The 21,230-nt window shown below is 47.6% G+C and overlaps 1 protein-coding gene and 1 long non-coding RNA gene across 2 annotated transcripts; one reads left to right on the forward strand and one right to left on the reverse strand.

Annotated features, from left to right (window-relative positions):
• Positions 1–314: 314 nt before the first annotated feature.
• On the reverse strand, positions 315–1,151 carry LOC136155219 (uncharacterized). Its single transcript, XM_065917078.1, has one exon. It carries the CDS (start codon positions 1,149–1,151, stop codon positions 315–317), a length of 837 nt encoding a protein of 278 aa, XP_065773150.1.
• Positions 1,152–1,291: 140 nt separating this feature from the next.
• On the forward strand, positions 1,292–19,981 carry LOC136155218 (uncharacterized). The gene is made up of 4 exons (XR_010660725.1): positions 1,292–1,375; positions 2,180–2,394; positions 7,325–7,420; positions 19,824–19,981. It is a non-coding gene; the product is annotated as an uncharacterized lncRNA (long non-coding RNA).
• The last annotated feature ends 1,249 nt before the right edge of the window (positions 19,982–21,230 follow it).

Below are 21,230 nucleotides of genomic sequence, written 5' to 3' on the forward strand. Positions count from 1 at the left end.
GGCTACGCTGTCCCCACCTCCCCGGTGTAACCCTCACCTGAGCTCCAGCAGCCCGTCTCCCGGTCTCTCCGCGCGTCACCGGGGCGAGACGCCCACCGGAGCCCGCGCGCACAACGGCTTCGAGGACGGGGGGCAGCGCGTGGCGCTGAGGAAGTGGCGGCGACGCCCGCGCGCGCGGGAAGCTGCCGAAACCGACCTGCCCACAGCCACGGAGTGGAGCCACAGGCACGCCCGCCATCCGCTCGCGGCTGCGCAGCCCCAGAGCAGCGGCCCCGGGAGGCGCCCGCCCGCCTCTGCCCTGACGGCGCCCCGCCTCAGGCAGCTTTCCGTCGGTCGCGCGGGGCGGTCCAGGGCCGGCTCCACGGCCTCTCGCAGAACGTGGCGCAGACACCAGGCGGAGAACTTAGGCCGGGCCTCTGAGAGCGTCGGCGGCGCTCGGGGTGCGTGTGAGCTGCGAGCACCGGCCGGCGCCTGGGGGCGGGGGTTGTGTGGGCGGCGAGCCGGACGTGCGCCTGCGCGGGGGGCGTGCGGCCGGGTAGTGCGTGAGGCGTCGGGGGTCGTGAGAGTGGGGAGCGCGGCCCGGCGCACTGGGGCGAGGCCGGCGTGTGTGTGCGGCGAGCCGGCCGGCGGGGAGCGACCGGAGGGGTGAGTGTGAGCGGGAGCCGGGTCGGCGGGGGGTGGGGAGAGGGGTGCGTGTGAGCGGGGAGCGTGAGCCGGGCCGGCGGGGGCCTGGGAGAACGGTGTGTGTGAGCGGGGAGCGTGAGCAGGCAGCGTGTGAGCTGCGAGGCGGGCCGGCGTAGGGTGGGGAGAGGGGCGCGTGTGAGCGGGGAGCGTGAGCCGGCAGCGTGTGAGCGGCGAGGCGGGCCGGCGGGGAGCGCCCGGAGGGGGGCGTGTGAGCGGGAAGCGTGAGCCGGCAGCGTGTGAGCGGGAGCGGGGCCGGCGGGGAGAGAGGCCCGTGTGTGCAGGAAGCGTGTGTCGGCAGCCTGTGAGCGGCGAGGCGGGCCTGGGCGGGGCGAGGGCGTGTGAGCCGGATAAGGGGCTCTGTCAGTAGCAGGCCGGCGCCCCGGGGCGCTGTGATCCGGGCCTTCAGCGAAGGGGGCGTGTGAGCCGGAATTGGGGCCCTGGGAGCCGGAAGGGCAGGCGGTCACCATCTGGCCTGAGGGGCGGGCAGCTGGAGGTCGAACCCCGGCCCCCTCCGCGTGGGTCCGGCGGGGCGCCTGGAGAAAGCTATGAGGCTCCAGCGGTGGGCTTGGCCTGTGCGTCCGTCCTGCCGCCACCGGGCTGCTTATTTTTTAATTTGAAGGCAATGACAATATCCTGATTTTCCTACCCTACACTTTGGATTTCGAGTCTAAAAATGACTGCATAATGCCAGGTCAGTCTATAGCCAAATGTTTGTGTCTGTTCCTTCCGTTCTTCTCAGGAGAAGAAGTTTAGAGAGTACAGTTGATTTACAATATTGTGTTAGTGTCAGGGGTGCAGCAAAGTGAATCACTTACGTGTATATATGTATATCCGCTCTTTATAAAAACACTTTTTCCACATGGGCTGTTACAGAATGTTGAGTTCCCTGTGCTATAGAGTTGGTCCTCGTTAGTTATCTATTTTAGAAACAATCGTGCGTAGTGTGGCGTGTGTGAGTCCCAGTCTCCCAACAAGTGTATGTTTCTTTGGTACCTGTGCATGTATGTGTAAAAGTGCTAGAGAGGATCAGAGAGAAAGAGGCTGAATTGTGCTGTTTTACCCCTTGGGCCTTGAAAAGATAGTTCTTGAAACTTGAAAGTATTACCGTGTTTGGATTGTCAAGTTGATCTGCAGGGAACATTTCAAGAGACAGGAAAGCATGGAGTGGGGGGGGAGGGGTAGTGATAAATATATGGGCTTATGACAACAGCAGTTTGCTTTAGTGATGTTTTAATAGGGGCTTCCCTGATCGCCCAGTTGGTAAAGAATCCGCCTGCAATGCAGGAGACTACTATAACTACTATAACATTGAGTCCACATTAATTTTATAATTCAGATTTAATTCATGTCACATTGACGGTGATTATTTTCAAGTTCCGATTTTCTGATTTTCGCATTTAAAATTGCCGTCTGAATTACTGATTCAAAACTAAATGGAACAAATATTATTCAGGTTATAATCATTAACAAAAGTATCTTTTTAAATTTGACTTAGATACAAGCAGCATCTGAAGAAAATTGACAGCAGTCCCAAGAGGAGCCTATTGCTTCCTTAAGAAGTCAGATGGAACTCAGAATTAAAGACTTGGGATCTGAACTCTCCAAGATGCAATCTTTTGAAGATTCTAATAAAGCAAAGTTGGAAAAATATAAGCAACACTACCTAGAGGAACTAAAAGTTAGAAAGTCCTTGGAAAAGAAACTAGACAAGTAAGTCAAAAGCTAGAATCACAGAAAATATATTTAGTCCATTAATTTGTGTCTGAAGCCTAATTTTTATAGAGCCAGTTCCTGAGATTAGTAGGAAGTGAAAACTAACTAGATAATCACTGCTAGAGGGCACCCTAAGAAAAATGAGTAATAAGATATCCTGGTAAGTTTTCCTAAGTTTGTCCTGCTTGATTCTACTTAAGATTCTCTCCTTCAAGTTCCCTGTCCTCTGTTTAAAAAATATGTATGTTTTCTAAATTAACTATATCGACTGTGACAAATAGGAATTTGATATTGATTTATTCTTGTTCATGAATTGAAAACACATAATTTACTTTGAAAGTCATGTCACACAAGCATTATTGCACTGGATAACAAGGTTTTACATGTTCATTTTGTCTATATTATAGTTTAAAATCTATGTGTTTTTTTCTTAATCTGAGAAAGTAGCTGTCCTAGGATTCTGGACTCAGTCAGAAGGACATGGCCTTTGTGACTTCTTTTGTAGAACTAGAACTTTGACTAAATCAATGACTCTCATACCTTACAAAAAGATTCTTTTTTTTCCCAAAGAAAGGAACCTTTCTTTTAAAAAAGAAAACTCCTGCAGGGAACCGTGTAACATAAAACGGAGACAAGCATAGAGCCTTGTAGCTGAAGAGCGGCCAGAGGCCCCGCAGCTGTGACTTCTCTGTTCCCCATCCCTGCAGTGACCCCTGTGGGACCTTCCCCGTCTATGGGATATAGTTCGGAAACTCACACTTAGGAGAGAATCCCTCTGGCTAAACATCTTCAGAATTGAAACTTGCTGGGACACTGTTTCTTGTGTGTAAATTTTCTCACCTTTCTGTCTTTTCCTTAAATGGAAAGTTTGAAGAAAATCACAGATGTGTTGTTCTCCTTCTTAACATTTGACTTCAGACTTCTTCCTCCATTTGAACGTGACTTGAACGTGGCGGTGGATTCTTAACCACTAGACCCCAGGGAGGTGCACGCGTTCATTTAAAACAGGGCCTGGGAACTCCCTGGTGGGCCCGTCATTAGGGATCTGGGCTTTCACTGCCAGGGGCCCTGTTCAGTCCCTGGGTTGGAAATTAAGATCCCACAGTCTGGGAAAAAACAAACAAAAAAACAAACTGGAAACAAAAAAGCAGTGCCTATAGTTGTGTTGGTCATCTTCCCTTTGAAGGAAGAGTATCTTTCCCCCCACAGAATTCAATAAAAGTGGTCTCATTTTGAATGAGAAAAAAAATCTAGCCTGGAAAGATTCCTGAGTTGGTTCTTGGGCAGAAACAAATGAAGAACCACCTAAAACCCCTCCCTGCTGGCCCCAGGGAGCTTCGAGGTGCGTCTGCCTCCTGTTTCTTCCCCCAGAGCCCGCGTGGCAGGTGCTGCCAGCAGAGCTGCTCCTGGGGTGAGGAGGGCTCTGCCTCACACACCCGCCCCAGCCGGCTCGGTCACTTTCCCTCTACTGCTTTTTCTTTATGGACTTCAGACCCGGGTGTGGGAACTCCCCTCGTGGTCCAGTGGTTAAGTCGCCATGCTTCCACTGCAGGGGGAACTTGTTCCATCCCTGGCTGGTGAACTAAGATGCCAATGCCATGCGTGGTGTGGCCAGAAAAAAAAAAAAATCGGGTGTGATTTTGATCGCTCATGTCATAGCCCCTCTTGATATCACCTGGAATTTTATTTGAGGGCTAGGTAAGTAAAAGGCACATTTGTGAAAATCAGCACTGGTTAAATCAGTATAAACAGGTTATCTGGTTTCCTTGATGTTTTTTATCCTGGCCCTTTGTCCTTTTGTGAGCTGTGATGGGAGAGGACACACAAACACAGTCAAATGGTATCAGTTAAAACAGCAGCGCACTCAGCCATCAGATTCCCTGCTGTTTTTTTGTTTTTTGTTTTGCCGTTAACTCTACACAGCTTGTGGGATCTTAGTTCCCCAACCAGGGATTGAAGCTGGGCTCTTGGCTGTGAGAGTGCAGAGTCCTAGCCACTGGACCACCAGAGAATTCCCAAATCCCCACCTGTTTGATGGCTCAAAGGAAAGCTGATAAGTATTATCAAAGACACAAAAGAAATCTGAGATTGGATCAAACAAAATGGCCATTTCATTCTGCTCCCATGTAGTCAAGGTTTTTGTTGTTGTTGTTGTATTCTAATATTTACTTATTTAGCTTCAGCAGCCTTCCCTGCAACATGCGGGATCTTTAGTTGGGGCGTTCGAACTCAGCTGTGGCATGTGAGATCTCGTTCCGTGACCAGCAGTGGAGCTGGGTCCCCTGCATTGGGAGCTTGGAGTCTTAGCCACTGGACTACCAGGGAAGTCCCTCAAGAAGTATTTTTGAGCACTTATTATATGCTAGACCACATGTAGAAGCTCAGAAGGTAAAATGAAAGCAATAGAATATCTCTGTGAAATGAAAGCTATGCAAGAATATTGATCCACATGGCAAAAGTCTGGACACAGCCTTTTCAATATGAGATTAGTTAAGGTCCATATAGTCAAAGCAGTGGTTTTTCCAGCAGTCATGTATGGATGTGAGAGTTGGATCATAAAGAAGGCTAAGTGCCAAAGAATTGATGGTTTTGAATTGTGGTGCTGAAGAAGATTTTTGAGTCAAAAGGAGATCAAACCAGTCAATCCTAAAGGAAATCAACCTGGAGTAGTCACTGGAAGGACTGATGCTGAAGCTGAAGCTCCAATACTCTGGCCACTGATGGGAAGAGCCAGCTCATTGGAAAAGACTCTGATGCTGGGAAAGATTAAGGGTAGGGAGGAGAAGGGGACAACAGAGAATGAGATGGTTGGATGGCATCACCGATATGACATGAACTTTGGAAAACTCTGGGAGATGGTGCGGGACAGGGGAGGCCTGGTGTGTTGCAGTTCATGGGGTTGCCAAAAGTTGGACAGGACTTATGACTGAACAACAATAAATTAATAGATCCACCGGATGAAATTGATGCATCATCGTAACAAAGAAGTTTGAGACATCGTCATACTAGCAGTTTAGCAGATTCACGCCCACCTTCCAGTGAGGGCTACTAGAATGGTCAGTCCATACAGCACAAGGAAGAGTAGTCCCCACTCGCCACAAATAGAGAAAGCCTGCAGCAACGAAGACCCAGCACAGCCAAAAAGAGATAGATTTTTTTTTTTAAAGAAAATAGGTAACAACTAAAAAAAAAAAAAAAAGGTGAAAGAATGTCCCCTTGAGAAGGTGAATTCTGCTCAGTTTTGAAGGATATAGAGACCAGCACATCCAGTAGACATTTGTTGAGTATTTACAATGTGTCAGCCGTGAGACCACATGCTAGGTGGGGAGCCAGAAGATAAACACACTTATAAGTAGTCCACCTTCAACTCTGATAGTGTATAACCCAGGCAGAGACGTTCCACAGCCAACAGCTGCATTTAGTGCTCAGAGGCAGCAGTAGAAATGTGCTCATTCAAGTTCTGTGCCAGGTGTGGGAAGCATGCTTGGAACTAGAGCCCCAGGCCTGCTTCTCTAGCACATACTGGTGACATTTTGACCTACAAGTATCTCCTGCGTTGATTTCTTTCTGTGTGAGGTCAGGTGAAGCACAGGCAGAGAAAAGAGTTGGGAAGTGTGCAGCTCAGTGAACATGCATTGCAAGCGGCCCTGGGCCCCAGCATCCTGCATCCCTCCTCAGGTGCCCCTGGGGTCCCTCTGGCTCCAGCAGTTGCCACTGTCTTGATGAGAACAGCAGAGATTTGTTTGTCTGTTTCTGAACTTCCTACAGGTGGACATACACACAGCACATGCTCAGCGCATACTCTGGTTCTCTTACTCAGTATCATGTCTGCAGTCTGTATTCAGAGAGTGCAGGTCAGGGTCCAGGCATTGTCTCTGCCAGTGCTTTTGTTTCCCCTGTTGTCGTCTTTCATTGTCTGACTGAGTCACAGTTTATTTACCCATTTTCTTTAAGTACATCTGGATCATTTCCAATATTCTTTTAATAAATTATGTTTTTGCTGAAAAAAGAATCAAAGTGAAATGAAAATGTTTTAGACAGTCACACTAAAAGAACTTAACACCAGCATACTTAAGCAAAACGTAAGTCTCAAAGATCTATTTCAGATAGATGGAAACGTATCCCAGGCAGAAGGTAGGAAATGAAGGAAGAAAGGAAAAACAAAGTGGCAAATATTTGAATAATTTTAAATGAGCCTTGGCTATATAAAACAAAAATAATTTGTAAGGAGTTCAAATAAATGATAACCAGGCACAGATTATCAGACAGGCTTTGTGTTGTCCCTGAAGAGGGTGAAACTGGTTGATGTGAAACTTTTAAGCTCCATAAGAAAGCTAGTCTCTAGGGTAAAGAGCATTAGTGAACTGAAGCGGGTCAGCATTGTATAGTGACAGAAGGTTCAATTTTCCAAGAGGATATAAATGTATATTCTGTGACCCAGCAATCCCATTCTTTGGTGCGTATACTCCAGAGAAACTCTTAGGACATATGTGTGAGTGTTCAGAGCTTTTTTTCCCCCCGGTGTAGGGGCGAGGGATTTAATCAGGAAAGGAACCTTGGTGGAGGACTAGCCTAGGTGCTGGCATGTTCTCTTTCTTGGTGGGTAGTGAAGGCATGGATATTCCTTTATGTGCTAATGTTTGTGATCATCAGATGCCTCTTTTCTGCACTGTTTTCTAACTATGCTATCTAATTTCCTTTTATGGAGTTCTTGATAGTGTTTTTTTGGTGAATGGCTTATGATTCACTCTTAATTGCCTCACTATATCTTCAGGATTTTAAAACCTTAAGTAAATATTTGAAGAAATAAATGTCGTCAGTGCTGAAGGCAATATAAGAATCTTCCATCTGAGAAAACCCCAAAGGCCAATGCGTTATCTATGTGGCCTGTCGAAAGCAATGTTGACCACTTTTCTCAAATTCACAGGTTAACTTCGAGGAATTAAGGACGGTTTTGTGGCTGTGTTGTCATCACAGGCTGGTCTTGCCTCCTCAGATGAAGACAGTGGGTCTTTGGAGTCAGGTAAGAGGCCTTCATGGCCTTCTTTACTTCTCTTTGTGTGATTCTGTGACTTCTGTAATATGATGTTGTACCTGAACAATGCAGCAGGTCTATGATCCCCAGCCGCATGGACTGGGACTATGGACTGCTGCACCTGGGTTTTTTTCTTCTTTGGCTTCCTTATTTGTGAAATGGTTCTGCAAGGGGAAAACTCTCGTGTTTTCGTCTGCACTGCACAAAATCCTCTGAATACCCTGGCACTTCTGGTCACTAGATCTCTGTAGTTTCCCCCACACCAGGCCATTTTGCAACACCATCTGGGAGTTCTGCAGTTCAACTCCATTCTGACACCATGCCCCTGGACACAGCTGCAGACCCCACAGGCTAAGACAGCAATGCCTTCAAACAACAATCTCAAGTCCAGCTTGTCCGCTTTGCTTCTGACCCACTGCTAAAGATCAGAGGTGCCCACGGCCTCCTCAGGTTCAATTAATTTGCTAGAGCAGCTCAGAGAAACCCATTACTGGATCAGCAGTTTATTGCAAAGGATGTAACTCACGGTGAGAGGTACATGGGCTGTGGGCAGAGGCTAGAGCCCCCACGCCCTCTCCAGGGCTCATTCTTCCCCAGTCTCCCCGTGTTCACCAACCCAGAAAGTCTCTGAATGCCATCCTTTTGGGGTTTATGGAGGTTTCGTTCCACAGTCATGACTGATCCAATGATGGGGCATCAGTGATTGAATTCAACATCCAGCCTTTGAGCTCTCTAGAAGTCAGGGGTAGGGCTGAAAGTTCCAACCTCGAATCTCATCCTTGGTTTCCCTGGCAACCAGCCCATCTCAAGGTGTGGTTCTCTTTTTTTTTTTTTTTTTTTTTAATATTATTTTATTAGTTGGAGGCCAATCACTTTACAACATTTCAGTGGGTTTTGTCATACATTGACATGAATCAGCCATATAGTTACACGTATTCCCCATCCCGATTCCCCCTCCCACCTCCCTCCCCACCCGACTCCTCAGGGTCCTCCCAGTGCACCAGGCCCGAGCACCTGACTCATGCATCCCACCTGGGCTGGTGGTCCGTTCCACCATAGATAGTATACATGCTGTTCTTTCAAAACATCCCACCCTCACGTTCTCCCCCAGAGTTCAAAAGTCTGTTCTGTACTTCTGTGTCTCTTTTTCTGTTTTGCATATAGGGTTATCGCCACCATCTATCTAAATTCCGTATACATGTGTTAGTATACTGTAATGTTCTTTATCTTTCTGGCTTACTTCACTCTGTATAATGGGCTCCAGTTTCATCCATCTCATTAGAACTGATTCAAATGGATTCTTTTTAACGGCTGAGTAATATTCCATGGTGTATATGTACCACAGCTTCCTTATCCATTCATCTGTTGATGGGCATCTGGGTTGCTTCCATGTCCTGGCTATTATAAACAGTGCTGCGATGAACATTGGGGTGCACGTGTCTCTTTCAGATCTGGATTCCTCAGTGTGTATGCCTAGAAGTGGTATTGCTGGGTCATATGGCAGTTCTATTTCCAGTCTTTTAAGAAATCTCCACACTGTTTTCCATAGTGGCTGTACTAGTTTGCATTCCCACCAACAGTGTAAGAGGGTTCCCTTTTCTCCACACCCTCTCCAGCATTTATTGCTTGTAGACTTTTGGATAGCAGCCATCCTGACTGGCGTGTAATGGTACCTCATTGTGGTTTTGATTTGCATTTCTCTGATGATGAGTGATGTTGAGCATCTTTTCATGTGTTTGTTAGCCATCTGTATGTCTTCTTTGGAGAAATGTCTGTTTAGTTCTTTGGCCCATTTTTTGATTGGGTCATTTATTTTTCTGGAATTGAGCTTCAGGAGTTGCTTGTATATTTTTGAGATTAATCCTTTGTCTGTTTCCTCATTTGTTATTGTTTTCTCCCAATCTGAGGGCTGTCTTTTCACCTTACTTATAGTTTCCTTTGTTGTGCAAAAGCTTTTAATTTTCATTAGGTCCCATTTGTTTATTTTTGCTTTTATTTCCAATATTCTGGGAGGTGGGTCATAGAAGATCTTGCTGTGATTTATGTCGGAGAGTGTTTTGCCTATGTTCTCCTCTAGGAGTTTTATAGTTTCTGGTCTTACATTTAGATCTTTAATCCATTTTGAGTTTATTTTTGTGTATGGTGTTAGAAAGTGTTCTAGTTTCATTCTTTTACAAGTGGTTGACCAGTTTTCCCAGCACCACTTGTTAAAGAGATTGTCTTTTTTCCATTGTATATCCTTGCCTCCTTTGTCAAAGATGAGGTGTCCATAGGTTCGTGGATTTATCTCTGGGCTTTCTATTCTGTTCCATTGATCTATATTTCTGTCTTTGTGCCAGTACCATACTGTCTTGATGACTGTGGCTTTGTAGTATAGTCTGAAGTCAGGCAGGTTGATTCCTCCAGTTCCATTCTTCTTTCTCAAGATTACTTTGGCTATTTGAGGTTTTTTGTATTTCCATACAAATTGTGAAATTATTTGTTCTAGTTCTGTGAAAAATACCGTTGGTAGCTTGATAGGGATTGCATTGAATCTATAGATTGCTTTGGGTAGAATAGCCATTTTGACAATATTGATTCTTCCAATCCATGAACACGGTATGTTTCTCCATCTGTTTGTGTCCTCTTTGATTTCTTTCATCAGTGTTTTATAGTTTTCTATGTATAGGTCTTTTGTTTCTTTAGGTAGATACACTCCTAAGTATTTTATTCTTTTTGTTGCAATGGTGAATGGTATTGTTTCCTTAATTTCTCTTTCTGTTTTTTCATTGTTAGTGTATAGGAATGCAAGGGATTTCTGTGTGTTAATTTTATATCCTGCAACTTTACTATATTCATTGATTAGCTCTAGTAATTTTCTGGAAGAGTCTTTAGGGTTTTCTATGTAGAGGATCATGTCATCTGCAAACAGCGAGAGTTTCACTTCTTCTTTTCCTATCTGGATTCCTTTTATGTCTTTTTCTGCTCTGATTGCTGTGGCCAAAACTTCCAACACTATGTTGAATAGTAGTGGTGAGAGTGGGCATCCTTGTCTTGTTCCTGATTTCAGAGGAAATGCTTTCAATTTTTCACCATTGAGGGTGATGCTTGCTGTGGGTTTGTCATATATAGCTTTTATTATGTTGAGGTATGTTCCTTCTATTCCTGCTTTCTGGAGAGTTTTAATCATAAATGAGTGTTGAATTTTGTCAAAGGCTTTCTCTGCATCTATTGAGATAATCATATGGTTTTTATCTTTCAATTTGTTAATGTGGTGTATTACGTTGATTGATTTGCGGATATTAAAGAATCCTTGCATTCCTGGGATAAAGCCCACTTGGTCATGGTGTATGATTTTTTTAATATGTTGTTGGATTCTGTTTGCTAGAATTTTGTTAAGGATTTTTGCATCTATGTTCATCAGTGATATTGGCCTGTAGTTTTCTTTTTTTGTGGCATCTTTGTCTGGTTTTGGAATTAGGGTGATGGTGGCCTCATAGAATGAGTTTGGAAGTTTACCTTCTTCTGCAATTTTCTGGAAGAGTTTGAGTAAGATGGGTGTTAGCTCTTCTCTAAATTTTTGGTAGAATTCAGCTGTGAAGCCATCTGGTCCTGGGCTTTTGTTTGCTGGAAGATTTTTGATTACAGTTTCGATTTCCTTGCTTGTGATGACTCTGTTAAGATCTTCTATTTCTTCCTGGTTCAGTTTTGGAAAGTTATACTTTTCTAAGAATTTGTCCATTTCATCCAAGTTGTCCATTTTATTGGCATAGAGCTGCTGGTAGTAGTCTCTTATGATCCTTTGTATTTCAGTGTTGTCTGTTGTGATCTCACCCTTTTCATTTCTTATTTTGTTAATTTGGTTCTTCTCTCTTTGTTTCTTAATGAGTCTTGCTAATGGTTTGTCAATTTTGTTTATTTTTTCAAAAAACCAGCTTTTAGCTTTGTTGATTTTTGCTATGGTCTCTTTAGTTTCTTTCGCATTTATTTCTGCCCTAATTTTTAAGATTTCTTTCCTTCTGCTAACCCTGGGGTTCTTCATTTCTTCCTTCTCTAATTGCTTTAGGTGTAGAGTTAGGTTATTTATTTGGCTTTTTTCTTGTTTCTTGATGTGTGCCTGTAATGCTATGAACCTTCCCCTTAGCACTGCTTTTACAGTGTCCCATAGGTTTTGGGTTGTTGTGTTTTCATTTTCATTTATTTCTATACATACTTTGATTTCTTTTTTGATTTCTTCTATGATTTGTTGGTTATTCAGAAGCGTGTTATTTAGCCTCCATATGTTAGAATTTTTAACAATTTTTTTCCTGTTATTGAGATCTAATCTTACTGCACTGTGGTCAGAAAAGATGACTGGAATGATTTCAATTTTTTTGAATTTTCCAAGACCAGATTTATGGCCCAGGATGTGATCTATTCTGGAGAAGGTTCCGTGTGCACTTGAGAAAAAGGTGAAGTTGATTGTTTTGGGGTGAAATGTCCTATAGATATCAATTAGGTCTAGCTGGTCCATTGTATCATTTAAGGTTTGTGTTTCCTTGTTGATTTTCTGTTTAGTTGATCTATCCATGGTTGTGAGTGGGGTATTAAAGTCTCCCACTATTATTGTGTTAGTATTAATTTCCTCTTTCATACTCGTTAGTGTTTGCCGTACATATTGCGGTGCTCCTATGTTGGGTGCATATATATTTATAATTGTTATATCTTCTTCTTGGATTGATCCTTTGATCATTATGTAGTGTCCTTCTTTGTCTCTTTTCACATCCTTTATTTGGAAGTCTATTTTATCTGATATGAGTATTGCGACTCCTGCTTTCTTTTGGTCTCCGTTTGCGTGAAATATTTTTTTCCAGCCCTTCACTTTCAGTCTGTATGTGTCCCTTGTTTTGAGGTGGGTCTCTTGTAGACAGCATATATAGGGGTCTTGTTTTTGTATCCATTCAGCCAATCTTTGTCTTTTGGTTGGGGCATTCAACCCATTTACATTTAAGGTAATTATTGATAGGTGTGGTCCCGTTGTCATTTACTTTGTTGTTTTGGGTTCACGTTTATACAACCTTTCTGCATTTCCTGTCTAGAGAAGATCCTTTAGCATTTGTTGAAGAGCTGGTTTGGTGGTGCTGAATTCTCTCAGCTTTTGCTTGTCTGTAAAGCTTTTGAATTCTCCTTCATATCTGAACGAGATCCTTGCTGGGTACAGTAATCTAGGTTGTAGGTTATTCTCTTTCATTACTTTCAGTATGTCCTGCCATTCCCTTCTGGCCTGGAGGGTTTCTATTGATAGATCAGCTGTTATCCTTATAGGAATCCCTTTGTGTGTTATTTGTTGTTTCTCCCTTGCTGCTTTTAGTATTTGTTCTTTGTGTTTGATCTTTGTTAATTTGATTAATATGTGTCTTGGGGTGTTTCGCCTTGGGTTTATCCTGTTTGGGACTCTCTGGGTTTCTTGGACTTGGGTGGCTATTTCCTTCCCCATTTTAGGGAAGTTCTCAGCTATTATCTCCTCGAGTATTTTCTCATGGCCTTTCTTTTTGTCTTCTTCTTCTGGGACTCCTATGATTCGAATGTTGGGGCGTTTCACATTGTCCCAGAGGTCCCTGAGGTTGTCCTCATTTCTTTTGATCCTTTTTTCTTTTTTCCTCTCTGCTTCATTTATTTCCACCATTTTATCTTCTACCTCACTTATCCTATCTTCTGTCTCCGTTATTCTACTCTTGGTTCCCTCCAGAGTGTTTTTGATCTCATTCATTGCATTATTCATTTTTAATTGACTCTTTTTAATTTCTTCTAGATCTTTATTAAACATTTCTTGCATCTTTTCAATCTTTGTCTCCAGGCTATTTATCTGTACCTCCATTTTGCTTTCAAGATTTTGGATCATTTTTATTATCATTATTCTAAATTCTTTTTCAGGTAGATTCCCTATCTCCTCCTCTTTTGTTTGACTTGGTGGGTTTTTTTCATGTTCCTTTACCTGTTGGGTATTTCTCTGCCTTTTCATCTTGTTTAGATTGCTGTGTCTGGAGTGGGCTTTCTGTATTCTGCAGGTCTGTGGTTCCTTTTATTGTGGAGGTTTTACCCAGTGGGTGGGGTTAGACGATTGGCTTGTCAAGGTTTCCTGATTAGCGAAGCTTGCGTCAGTGTTCTGGTGTGCGGATCTTGATTTCTTCTCTTTGGATAGCAATGGAGTGCCCAGTAATGAGTTTTGAGATGGGTCTATGTGTTAGGTGTGACCTTGGGCTGTCTGTATGTTGACGTTCAGGGCAATGTTCCTGCGTTGCTGGAGAATTTGCGTGGTATGTCGTGCTCTAAAACTTATTGGCTCTTGGGTGGTGGTTGGTTTCGGTGCAGGTATGGAGGCTTTTGTACGGTCACTTATTACTTAAAGATCCATGTAGTCAGGAGTTTTCTGGTGTTCTCAGGTTTTGGGCTTAAGTCTCCTGCTTCTGGATTTCAGTTTTATTCTTCCTGTAGTCTCAGGACTTCTCCAACTATACAGCACTGATAATAAAACTTCTATGTTAATGGTGGAAAGTTTCTCCCCCGTTAGGGATACCCAGAGAGGTTCACAGAGTTACATGAGGAAGAGGAGAGGGAGGAGGGAGATAGAGATGAGCAGGAGGAGAAAGAGGGGGACTCAAGAGGAGAGAGACAGATCTACGAAGTTGTCTGATCCCAGAGTGTTCTCCGTAGCCCAGACACCCACAAAGATTCACAGAATTGGATTGGGAAGAGAAGGGGAAAGGAGGAAATAGAGGTGTTCTGAGGTAGAAAACAGAGTCAAGATTGGGAGAGAATAATCAACACATTCGTGAATAAAAATGGGAGCTGAATATTGGATTCTTAAATGTTCACAATTTATATCATATACTGAAAAACAAAAATTAAAAATCTAGAGTAGAGGTTAGACTCTTAAAAATACTATATTAAAAACAAAAACCAAAACACACAAAAGAAATTTTAGAAATATATATGAAGTTTGGTATAAAAATAGGGCTGCTCTTCTTTTTTTTTTTTTTTTTTTTCCCTTTCTTCTGTAAGGTTATAGTGGATTGAAAATGAAAATTAAGGCGTAGTAAATGGAGTGCTAGAGGGCTTTAAAAGAAATAAGAGAAAAAGAAAAAGAAAATAGAAGAGAAGAAGAAAAAAGAACAGAAAAAAAGAAGAAAAAGAAAAAAGAAAGAGAAAAAAAAATTGTTTTGCCTAATTAAAAAAAATCGTAAAAATCTATGAAAGTTAAGGAGTAATGGGGGAGTAATAAGGAATTTTTAAAGGAAAATAAAAGAGAACCAAGAAAAAAGAAAAAAAAATTTTTTTTTTTTTCCTTACTTAAAAAAAAAAAAAGAGAAAAGAAAAGAAAAAGAAAAAATATATCTAGGAATTTCTCTGGAGCTGTTGCGGTCAGTGTGGGTTCGGCTCAGCTTCAGATAGCTCCTCGTTCCAGCTTACACTTCTCGATATCTACAGGCCCTTCCGGTGTAGTCAGTCGGTGGTTTCTTCAGGGATTTTAATCTGTTGCACCGGTCCCTTCTGAAGCGGTTCCCTTTATTTGGGTTCTGTTGCCGGTCTCTCTTCCGCGCCTAATTTCCGCCCTGACACAGGGGGCGGAGGTGGATTCTTATTTAGGTAGCTAGTTCCGTCGCGCTGCGGGGAGGGGCTGTGCGGGGAGGGGCCGTGCGGGGAGGGGCCGGCGCTCCCAGGAGAGGCTTGCGCTCTTTTCTCGGTCTGCGCTGCTCAGACTCCAGGCTCTTCTGTCTGAAGCGCGCGCCACGCTGCGCGCGGCTCCAGCCCTCGGGCGATTCACAAAAGCGCAGCACACAAAGCTGGGCCCGCGCTCCGGCCCCACGCCGCCCGAGCGGCCCAGGCAGCCAGGCGCTTGACGGGCGCTCTCTCCCCGGGTGCGGCGCGTCTTCTGCCCCGCGCGGTCCCAGTCTCAGTCCCCGCCGGCGCCAGTCGGGCATGCGCGCCCTCTGCCCTCCGCGTCCCCAGCCCCAGTTCCCGCCCGCGCCGGTCGGGCGCCCGCCCCCTCCGTCTCGCCGCGACCCTCCCGGCGGACTTCGGTCGCCCAGAATCTCGGTCCCTTTGTTCTGCGAACGGCCGGTAGTGTGTTCGGGCCGGTTAGTTTTCTCTCTCTCTTTGCTCTCCCACAGTTCAAGCTGGCAACTCACAAAAGCTCCCTCCGATTGTCCTCAGGGCGCTCAGGCCCGGACCCTGCCCCAAGTAATGCCGCCTGCTCCTCTCCGTTCCGCCCCCACTTGCTGGTGGCGGATGCGGGCGTCTGGGGTACTTTTCTGCTGGGAGTTGCTTTTAGGCTCGTAATCTGTGGGTTTTATTTATTCTATCCCTCCCAGTCAGATTCAAACTCTTGAGATTCCAACACTTCCCCCAGGCCCGCCAGTGCGAGGGTTTCCCGGTGTCTGGGAACGTCCTCTATTAAGTCCCTTCCCGGGACGGATCTCCGTCCTTAGCTCTTTTGTTTCGCTTTTTATCTTTTATATTTTGTCCTACCTCCTTTCGAAGACAATGGGCTGCTTTTCTGGGCGCCTGATGACCTCAGCTAGCGATCAGAAGTTGTTTTGTGAAGTTTGCTCTGCGTTCAGTTATTTTTTTGATGAATTTCTAGGAGAGAAAGTGGTCTCTCCGTCCTACTCCTCCGCCATCTTGGCTCCTCTCTTCAAGGTGTGGTTCTCAAAGTCACCTTATCAGCATAAACTTGGGTGTGGTTGCTCTCATTACTTAGGAAATTTGACGGTTTTAGAAGCTGTGCAATGGATGGGAGGAAGACCAAATTCATATTTAAGTCACAATCTCACACTTGTCAAGTACTATCTAGTGCTGAAATTACAGTGAACGGTGTAGACAAGATAAAGTGGGTGTGGAGAGGTGGGAGAATTTGTTCTTCCCAAGGGCGCTGCAGGTGTAAGGTGCTGGCCAGGCTGGGAGGCTGGTGGAGCAAGCAGGATGCCACCAGCTGAGGCAGCTCTCCGCCTGTCTAAGACAATAGTGCTCTGTGCTCTTGGGACTTGTTAAAATCCTGGTTTCCAGTGGGATCCGTGGCACAAAGGTAAGATTTCAAAACAAGTGAAGAGGGTCTGTGATACTTGTCAGAAGGTGGAGGGAGAATTCTGGAGGGAGGCCTGCTTTGAGGTGTGGCCTGTGGGTCCAGTGGGAAGGTGATGGCGGACGTGCTCCTTAGAAGATGGGCCAACTCCTTGGCTGGCAGCGCCTGCCGTGCTCTGGCCGGATGACCTGTCGAGGCTGCATGTGAGGAGTACTGGGAGGGAGAGTGCAGTGGCCAGCGGGTCCCTTCCTCCCCCACGGTGCAGGAGTTCGAGGCATCTGCCCCACACAGGGCTCTGGTCGGCTCCAGATCCCGGGAGCTGCCTTGCTCAGGAGCAGGTGCATGACTGGGGCAGCGGGTGCCATTGGAAGGTTTGGGGCTTGTGTGCCTTTCATGTAGATTCCAGTGAGCCCCCCAGCAACCCCTACCCCTGAAATCCTGTGGCTGATCGTTCCCATTACTCAGGTGAGGTTTTCTCGTCTGGAGCTAGGCCCTTGGGGAAGCACTTGTGGCCTCCCCTGGGGCTGAAATCTGTTGGTGTCCCACAGCCTGCTGCTGGAGCCACGTGGGAGCTGTGACCTGGGGGAGAGGAGGCTGATGGGGCAGGAGTCTGATAAGGGGGCGGAGTCAGAACAGGGGTGGAGTCTGATAAGGGGGTGGAGTCTGCCCAAGGGAGGAGCCTGATACAGTGGTGGAGTCTGACCAGGGGGAGGAGCCTGACGGGGGAGTTGTCTGATAAGGGGTTGGGGCGTGACAGGGTGGGGTGCGGGCTCAGAGGGAGTCTGCCCAGAGGAGGAGTGTGACCAGGGTGAGGAGCCAGCTTGTCAGCTGGCCTCCCTGGGACCTGAAGGGTCCGGTCATTGGTTGCTTTGTCTCAGGTTTCTCTTCCCCGAGGTGGGAAGAAGGCCACTTGGCTTTCCCGACTTGGGGTGTGATCGTGTGACCCTGGGCATGAAGGTGCGTGAGAAAGGCCACGCCCGTGTCATCGCTCCCTTTTCTGTGCTGGAACTCCTGTGAGTCCTCAACTTGTGTCCTCTTCGTGACTGGTGCTTTTCTCTGCCAACCCCCGTTTCGTTTTGTGTTGTTTTTCTCTTCTTTCAATTTTCAGACTTTGCTCAATTACCCAGTCAGTGGGCGGGTCAGTCATAGGCCTGCCTGAGGAGGCTCGGACAGGGCTGGTGCTCACGGGCGGCCCCTGTTGTGAGAGCCCAGGGAGCCCTGCCCCCGCCCTCCGGGGCTGTGTGCTTCCCATGCGGGCCACCCTCCCGGTCTCCCCCATGGACTTCATCCCTGCCTCCCCGGCCAATCCACAGCATCCCACTCTCCGGCTTTCTAATCTGCCTGCTGGTCCTTCCCAGCGACTCATGCCACGATTGGAAACACACGCTTTGATGCTCCAGGAAGGTGCATGGCACCTGGGGCCAAATGGCTGGGGTTTTGAAGAACATTTCTGCTTCTCAGTCGTTCTGCTCCTTCAGTGAAGGCCATCACACAACACGTAACCAAAAAATGTTTTTTTTTTAATTTTTGCTTGTTTAATCTTTTGGCCATGCCTCTCTGCGTGCTGAGAGCATTCTGCTCCTATGAATAAATATGCACACACAGGAGGCACAAAGCTCGGTTGACCTTGTGGCCTGCCGGCCGTCTGGGCAGCGGGTGGGGACTGGCCGTGACCCCCAGAGGTTCCCACTGAGAGGCCACAGCTCTGTGCTCTGTGGGTGGTGAGACGCTGCCCCCTCCTGGCCTGATTTGTCACGTGGACACGTTCCTGGAGACTCATTTCCCCCTGGAGGAGGGAGGACTTGACACTTTGGGAGAACATTTATGAATTGGTCCTAATGTGTGTGATTTCTGGGCGTCTCGTTGCTCTGGGGAAAGTGCTGAGCAGCGGAAACGGTGAAGAAAGGGGTACCATTTCAAGGGGATGTGGGCCTCCAGACACAAACCAGGGGGTCTCAGGAGGGTAGAGGCAGGAGCCCATTCAGGGCAAGGGTGTAGACGTGGTGCTGGGTCACGACCTCCAGTGAGCGGCGAGTTGCTGAGCCCCAGGTGGGGCTCCGCATGCTGTCAGGCACACCTGGTTTCCCGAGTGTGTCCCTGCTGCCCACTCCCAACTGCCATGGCCTTTCTCTTCCCGCCGTTCCCCGCTCAGAAACCAGCCACAGCCTGTGTGTGGACAGAAACCAGAGCAGGTGGAGAACCTGCATGCAGGCCCCTGCTCCCTTCCTGGGGTGCTCAAGCCTTCTGTTTGCTCCCTGTCAGTGGGAATACTCCCTCTTCTCCAGCCGCCCCAGGAGTTCCCACGTGGGGAGAGTGTACAGGGCCGGACCCTGCCCATGATAACCTCACAGGGTCCGGGAACATGGTCATCCTGCCCTAGATGTCCTCTGTGACATGGAACTCAGCATCTTCTTCCCAAGACTCCTGCCTTGTCCTCAGTTTCTGTGCGTCTCTGGCATCACTGTTTCTCCTGAAGGACCAGTTGGACCCAGCCTCCTCCTCTGATGCTCCCAAGGTCAGGGGCTGCGGGCCAGTTTCCGGTGAGGAGGAGAGAGACGAGGTGGTAGTTAGTCCCTGGGACCATGACCCACCTGTGTGCAACGGTCTCTTTTCCTGGCCTGGCCTTGCTTCCTGGGACCCTTTGCCTTTCTCTCCAACTGGCCCCTTCTGGGTGCTTCCCTTCGAACCCGCGTTCTCTCCTGGTCACAGCCCAGGCCGCACCTCCACTCCCCAGTCTCTCTGGCCACTCAGATTCCTGCAGAGGCAGAGTTGTTTCTTCTCTGCTTGCAGAGTCCCCATTGCTCCGCAGATGCGGGCAGGTAAGGAGGGAAGAAGGAAGTGCAGGGGTGTAATAGGGCTTGAGGGAGCCTCATGGATCCCTAGTCGACGTCCGCACCTGCCTCTGCCCCCGACTTTCGACCCATGCGAGTCTGAGCCTGCCTGGCTGTGCTGAGGTCGTTGCCTTCTGTGTCCTGTCCAGGTGGGGTGCTGTAGTGAGGTGGGGTCAGGCGGGTGGGAAATGACCTTCTGGTCTTTAGAGAACTTGGATTGTTGTGAGGTTATTTCTTTGTATAGAAATCTAGATTTTTGAATTAGTTTTCTATCACATAGCAAAAGCATATTTTGCTTGGAAACACTGAAGCAACACCGAGCGTTTAGGATGGAAAGTCCTGTCTCCCAGCCTAGCTGTCTCGGCCCCGGCCCCACGTTGGCCCTTCCCTGTGTTCTTCTGACATTTTCTCTGTCTGTCCCCGAGAGCCACATCGCATCTCTGAATCTGCATCTTCGTAAGCACAAGTGGGCCCAGAGTCTATTTTAAAGAGCCCCACACACCTCCCATTGTCTTTCCAGTTGTCTCCCGGGCTGTGCCCTCAAAGGACGTGAGCGGCTCTAAGTGGTCCGGCCGTCGGAGCCAGCCCGAGCCCTGTGGCGCTGCAGGTGGAGCCCCAGGTTTACTGGAGCAGCCGGTCAGACCCAGTGTGAGGAGCCAGCTCTGCCGCTCGCCGTCCCTGGAAAGCATGGAGGTGGGTGGACCCCCCTGGGCACCTCCCCCAGTCACTGCTCACATGACATGACACAGGAGGATGGGAGAGGGCATCTCATCACTGGAAGAGTGGCTATTTGGGGACCTACATCGGTCTTTAGGTGTCTCTGGGTCTCCCTGTCTGCAGGGCAGTTCTGGCCACGCAACATCCTCCTTCAGAAACGGGGGCCTCGGAGGATCCCTTCTTCACCACCACCCTCCCCTGGCCCTGCAGGAGAAGGAAAGGTTATTCGGCTGAGGGCAGAAAAAGCAGGTGTTGCCACAGCCACGGTCACCGGCGTCCAGCACTTGAACCAAGGTTCACCCTGCAGAACTTGGCCGGCTCGTGATGGATGCCTCCAGGGCCCTCACTGAGACTCCTTGAGCTGTCCACCGTGGGAGCCTTCGGGCTTTTCTGTCAGAAAGGACATCCACGGGTTAATGGTGGCTGACATCCTTCTCTTTCTGTTTTTCCAGAGTCTCAAGTCTGATGAAGAAGCCGAGAGCGCGAAGGAGCCTCAGAATGAATTCTCTGAAGTGCAAGGTAAAGCCTGGCCTTGTGGGGGACCTCAAGGACCTGGCCTTGACAGGGACCTTGGGAGAGGGACCCCAGAGGAATGGGAGCATAGCAGAGGCTCCACTCAAGATGTGGAGACTTTGCAGACAGAAAAGGAAGGTGCTGGGACAGTGAAGTCTGGCCTGTGGGAGCCAGCAGGTGTCCGGAGACCCACTCATCCTACCTGTCCTATGGGCCGTGCTGTTTTCAGAGCCTTGACTTCAGTGTGGACGAGAAGGTGAACCTTTTGGAGCTGACCTGGGCCCTTGGAGAAGGAGGTCATGATGGTGGGCGGGGTCCCCAGCAGGCAGTCTTGGCCTGCTACCCCCAGGAGCTGAGCTTCTGCCAGTAAGAGCCCCGCTGCGGAGGGTCGGGGCCGTGGGGTGCGACCTGCCAGGCTGGCCTCCTCGCCCAGGAGGCCTCTCGTCCTCCTGCAGGACGAGAAAGGGTGCTTCCAGCATGGCCACAAAGGACTACATAGCGATTCGGCCAAGAACACGTTCCGTTTTAATTGGGTTTGGCTCCAGCTGAGCTGGATATTCAGGCCATCCGTCTGCTGAACCGGTTGGCATAGAGATTGTTATTGTGTTTTTACTGATGCTCTGAAGCTACAGAAAAGGTTGGCAGTAATTCCGGTCTCCATCCTCAAGACTTTACATCTCGTTAGGTACCCACAGAT

The sequence above is a fragment of the Muntiacus reevesi genome, unplaced genomic scaffold (assembly GCF_963930625.1).
Source record: "Muntiacus reevesi unplaced genomic scaffold, mMunRee1.1 SCAFFOLD_170, whole genome shotgun sequence".
Classification (NCBI taxonomy): domain Eukaryota; kingdom Metazoa; phylum Chordata; class Mammalia; order Artiodactyla; family Cervidae; genus Muntiacus; species Muntiacus reevesi.